General features: G+C 39.7%; 1 protein-coding gene across 1 annotated transcript in view; it reads right to left on the bottom strand.

Annotated features, from left to right (window-relative positions):
- pdia5 (protein disulfide isomerase family A, member 5) overlaps positions 1–3,003 on the bottom strand; it is a 28,334-nt gene extending 25,331 nt beyond the window's left edge. Inside the window, exon 1 of the mRNA XM_019879944.1 lies at positions 2,890–3,003. Coding sequence (XP_019735503.1) covers positions 2,890–2,988 — 99 coding nt within the window. The 5' untranslated portion in view covers positions 2,989–3,003. The remainder of the gene's footprint in view (positions 1–2,889) is intronic.
- Between the last annotated feature and the right edge of the window lie 3,099 nt (positions 3,004–6,102).

Consider the following 6,102-nt stretch of genomic DNA (forward strand, 5'->3'; position numbering starts at 1 on the left):
ACGTGGCGAACAAATTTCACATAGATAACTGAATTTGCCTTCACGGGCCGAATTTTCAAAAAAATCCCCAGCGTCCCTCTACGGTGATGCACGCGCCTTGCAGGTCAGGTACGTGGCGTGGGACGATACATCGAGCAGGCAGCAGGTGTTGCACCTCTGCCCCGCAGCATCATGTCGTCCTCCATCTGTTGTGACAAATGCGCTTAATCAAAGGCAGACGCTCGGTGGAGGAAACAGTACATCGGAATAAATCGCTAAGGAATTTGATTTAAAAAAAAAGAGCCTTCTGCCTTCTCTGAATAATGACTCGTGCCAGCTTGCTTCTGCTGTACCTTCACTCTGTGTCAAATTTCATATGCGAAAAGCTACAGGACCCTCACATAACATACCAGAAAGACAAAAAAAAAAACCAGATAAATAATGGACGAGGGGAAAAAAGTCGTTATCTGACTAAAATTTAATAATAAGATTTTTTTTTTGTTTAAAAAAAAAAAAAAGACAAAAGTGCATTTTGAGAACAGGAAAAATAAGAGACCTGAAAAAAGTCATGTCCTTCAAGAATAATGTAAATTTGGAGTTTTGGGAGAAATTATTTGTTCAAGAATATACATACTGTACAAAACAACTTTAATAATTAAATAATAATCATAAAAATGATTAATAACTTGATATGAAATATGAAATCTAATTTTTTTTTAAAAATTCAACTGAACAGCATTGAAACAAAAGCTAGTTTGACCACATTAATTCCTGGATTATTTATCTTTAAAAAATATAATTGACTGTAAAAATTGACTTTTTTTTCTTCATAAAAAATATAATTGACTGTAAAAATTGACTTTTTTTTCTTCATAAAAAATATAATTGACTGTAAAAATTGACTTTTTTCCGAAATAAAATACAACTTTAATCTCTAAATACTTCTAACGTCTAATACGACTCTCATACGATTACGACACCTCTAAAAAACATGACCTTCATTTGATAATTTAACATCTGTTCATCACTAGAAAATATGACTTTAATATCACACCATTACGACCCCCAATCCCACATGACTTTCCCCCCCTCTCCCCCCTGCGCCCCCACCTCTTAAAAACGCAGTTTTATCCCCACATAATTCCTTTTTCTTTCTAAGGTGGCCGTAAAAGTCCTTTGCACCGTAACGCGTAATGTGTGTGTGCAAGTGTGAGTACAAAGTGAGTCATTATGTGTACATAAACACACAATGGAAAAAAAAAACAGCACACACTAACCCTTGTACCACTACTGTTTGCCGAAGGCGAAGTAGGGACAGGATTGGGTCAAATACTATTACGTTCTGGGTCATTTTCAAATAATTTGAATAAGAACGGGAAAGCAATTTATTTTATGGTGCCTTGGTTTTATAGAAGTAAATGTTTGCCATCCTGAAACAGCCCTGCTTGAATTCCTGAATTGATTGAAAATTTTCAGTCATAAGAGTCAAGACAATACCTTGATCCATTTTGTTCTGCTGGCGGGGGCGGCAACTTGAGTAGGGAATCATAAACTGAGCTCTACGAAGCAACTTTGTTAGAACACCTCACCAGAGAGGCGTCCAAGAAGGTCCTAAGTAGGGATGGGCAAGTATCCATACCCAGTATTGCGCCATCATCAGCCACATTTTAAGTAGGGGTGGCTGATATGTCGATATTATTGTCAAAGTTGCTTACACGATGTCCAATTTTATGCTATTGAGTATTGTCTCCAAAACAGACCCGTAAAAAAATGAACAGGTCCATTGATTGGCTGCAAATTAGGAGGACATACTGAGATCCTCATTTAGCGAATCAGCGGGCATAGCACGGACATTTGAATCCATCTCAGCAGGCAACCCAGAAAATATGCTTTTTTTTTTTTTTTTAAAATCAGGTAAACTGAAATGGTGAAAAGCAGTGCTTGGTCTCCACTATTCAGAACTACACAGTTCAGTCTTTGCACATTTTCAGTAATTAACTTCAAGCAGGTATATTGAAAATAAGTCTTTGAATTCACTTTGGAGTTTTTAGTTTTCTTCCAACCATCGTTCCTTCTACCTTCCATCATTCTTTGGTCTTTTCCTGCATCCTTGGTAAGTTTTATTCCCACCTTTGATCCTCCTGCCTTCACTCATCTTTCCTTTATCCTTGCTTCTGACTTTCTTTGTCCTCATTTCTTTCCTTCTTTTCCCACCAACCTTATTAACGGTCTTTCTTTATCCTTCCTTCGAGACATCTTTGTTAACTTCATTTGTCCTTCCTTCCACCTCTTCACTTATCCTTGTTTGCTTTCTTCCTACGACCGTTCCACGCTTACTTCCATTATCCTCTTTTGTCTCTTTCGTTCCTTCCATCCTTGTTAAATGTCTTAACAATAGCCTTCATTTCTTCTTTTCTCACCTACATTTCAAACATTCTTGTTCCTTTTTATTCCTCCAACCTCCCCTCTGTCCTTAATCCTCTGCATTTCCCTTCCTTCTCGTTTTCTTTTCTCACATTAGCGTTCACATTCATCCTTCACGTCGCCATCCTTTCTCTCTGTCTTACTTTGAGACCAACCTCATTAGTGTAATGACCTCCCCGCTAGCTCGACGAAGGTGGGCGACCGCCAAGCGCACGTCAACCCACGCCTGAAGTGCCACACAGACGGCCGCTTCTTCTTGCGGATCTCTCGGTACCACACACCCGCCACAAGCGTGTCAGATGCGGTCACCAAGTTGGGTCCAGCTTGTCAACTTCAACTAGCCTCCTCTCCATTGACAGGCTAGCTTAAACTGGATTCCTTAACACGAGATATGCCATAAAATCACGTGGGTCGCAGCAGGACGACCATTCAATCAAACAGTCCTCATTTATTAATTAAATGCTTAGAAACCTCCCCGGGACTCACCAGGAGTAGGAAGCCGAGCATTTTCCCCGGTCTCATCAGACTCCCGTAGGTGTTCCGAGAGGCCATGATGCCGCTGCGTTGCCACGTCTGGGCGCGCATGCGCAGTCACTTCACGGTGGCATCTTCCGGAGCCAACGCGCAAGGCCTGATGGGAAATGTAGTCTAGACCAGAACTTGGCCCACCTGCCAGCCTCTCATCGTTACTAGGAGATGGAAGAGACGCGTTTGTTTTGCAAGCACATTGAAAGGCAATTATACACACACTGGGCCTCGCCGAAAGTAATAAGCAAATTAACGAGACGGTGAATCACTTTTAATTATATCTCTATCAGCTCTTCTTCCTCCTGTTTGGTCTGATTAGAAACAGGGAGAGGAAATAAATGATTCTATTTGACGGCAAGTACTCACCAAACAGCACGCCGTAATTTACTGGGATATTATCGTGTTGATTAATAGACAATTAAGTGTCTCGGCTGTAGACATGTCTGAAATGAAGCTCTCAGGAGCTTTTACAGAGAAAACGATATCTGTTTTTTAAGTGTAAAATATATATTTAAAAGAAGATTTTCTTAATTAAATTAATCATTAATAAGTTCATGACATTTGCATGTACTTATTTATTTTGCTCCAATTTTAAAATGCTATGTGCAATCAATCCTAATGTACAATTTAACTTCACCACCCTTTTTTGTACGTCGTATAAGCCACCACTAGACACGATACGCCGAAAAAACAAAACAGTTAAAGATCGCCACGTATAATCATTTCTCTGATGTATTTGTAGGTGTGCTTTCACGGATTGAACATCATTACTGTATGTTGCAGAACGATATTTGTACAATCAGTGAAAAATGGGAACTTGACAGTGATCTATAATGACGTCGATGACTTACACACCTCCATTTATATAAAAGGGTCGATATGGATAACATATATCATGTAGAATAATTAATAATTTATAGACTGAACTACATTATTTCATGTCTTCCGACCGACTCTTTTGTTGTTCCAATTCAATCGAGACTCGCAGCCCGTGCACAACAACATGACGTCAAAATTCCCACGAGGTCACGTCGTCCCCCTCCTTTCAGGTGTGCGAGTGCACGCTGCACGCCTTTCACTTGGTGCTCCGTGCACGCGCAACACTTCCCCAAAGGCGCGCGCCTTGCAAATAGGCCCCCACCATCCTCGCAGAGGTGGTTTGGTCCGGAGCTCGCGGAGGAGCTCGGCGCAGTCTTCCGCTGCAGGTCGCCGAGAGAGGGACGATCTTGGCGGACACCTGAATCTGGGACGCGCCGCTTCTCTGGACCCACCACGACCGTCAAAATTATTAACGTCATTCTTATCATTTTTGGACGTTGAGGAACATCTGAGAAGGTAAGTTGGTGGTCTTTGTTTCTACCTGTGTGCACTTTTGCGGAGGCACTTTGTTTTTGGATAGTGGTGGTTCTGCATATTCATTTTTCGAACTTGCAACACTTTTTTTTCAAATCAATTGTGCGTCTTGCACGTGAGACCCGTTTGCGGCTCCAGTTTTGACTTTCCACTCACGTTGCATCACGCCATCAGAGGGGTGTTTGTGGGTGGCAGCTGGCCTCACTCGAGTGGACACCCCCAAAACTTAGCAAAGACAAGCGCTTTTAAAGGCTGTTGAGAAACACTTGAAACCCGTTGCAGAAATGCCTTCTAGGGGGCTGGTAAATGCATTTATTGCCTGCCAAAATTGCATGTTTTTAATCACAAACATTTGCTGGGACCACGTGCATTGAAAGCAGCCTTGATAATCATTTTCACGAGTGATTCTGCGTTCAACAGCTCATTAGTTAGCGTTAATTTGATTCAAAAATGCAGTTTGATTGTCAAGCTGAGATGCATTTTAGCCCGAATCTTTCTTTATGACTTCGTGTGCATTGAAAGCAGCCTCGTTTGTCATTTTCCGTAAATGATTCTTCCCTATACAGCTAATTTTTTTTCCCCTAAATTTCATCTTCAAATACGTTTGTCTTCTTGTTAACCTGTCAAACAAAGGAAAATAGTTGTTGGAAGTGTTCAAGTGGCTGTCAGGGGCGGGTGGCGGGCGAGAGGGGGCAGTGTTGAGCGGCCAGGTGAGATGTGTTGCTGCAGAGCAGGTTGACAAACACAAAAAGGTCCTTGCTGTACTGTTGATTGCTGTCTTTTGTGGATTCTTTCAATGTCGAGGAGATGATAAAAAACTCCCAAGTATGTGTGTGTGTGTGTTATTGTGCGTGTGTTTCGCATTGGGCAGGCTTGAGCGCATAATTGTTTTTTTTTTTAATGAACACTTTCATTTGCTGTTTAATTGAGACTGTTGCTGGAGCGCCTTTAATGAAGAGGCCTTTATTATTCATTAACGCTCAAATGGCTCTCAAGTGCAGCCTAGCAGATATTCGTTTTATTTATTTTATTCATATTGCTTTGATGGGGGGGGATTTATTTCATGATCCAAAATTATTGTTAAAATATGGATATCATATGTTATAAAGATTCTACATCATTAAATATGATCTCTTAAGTATGTGTGGTTCATATTTTTTTATACATTGTCAACATTCATCTGACTATTTTTATAATAAAATGATTTGTACAGGATGTTTTTTAATCAAGATATTTATTTTAAACACTTGATTCACAAGAACACAATTTCTAGACACGTTCATTCATAAAAATATGTAATCTTTTAGGATTTGTATGCTTATTTCACAAGAAATTTGTTTTATACAGCTGTTGTGCAATTTCACTAACATTGGCGAGTATTGAATCATGTTATCGGCAGCAAGAACAGTCAGCAGCATTGTATGTAGCATGAAAGAACAATACATGTTTCAGTTTAATACAATGCATTTAAATAGTAAAGGAATAAATAAATCTATATGTTGTACAGAGAAGCGAACGTGGACAGTATCATTAAATACAATACATGTCCGGATGCAAATGGAAAACTACACAAAGTAAATAGATACTAGAAGTGAATAGCAGCAAGACTAGTCAGCGGCACTATTCTGGTGATGTGTATCATTAAGTGACTGTCAACGAATAATAAATAGTATATATCTAAAGCTGAATGGCAAACCTTACATGAATAGATAGTAATTGTGAAAATGTGAAAGTGAAGTAAAGCAGCAAGAATAGTCAGCAAAATTGTATCTTGGGGAAAAAAATACATTTATCAATAAGCAACTGTACCTGAATAAT

This window comes from Hippocampus comes, unplaced genomic scaffold, assembly GCF_001891065.2.
Source record: "Hippocampus comes isolate QL1 unplaced genomic scaffold, H_comes_QL1_v1.1 scaffold214, whole genome shotgun sequence".
In the NCBI taxonomy this organism is placed as follows: Eukaryota; Metazoa; Chordata; class Actinopteri; order Syngnathiformes; family Syngnathidae; genus Hippocampus; species Hippocampus comes.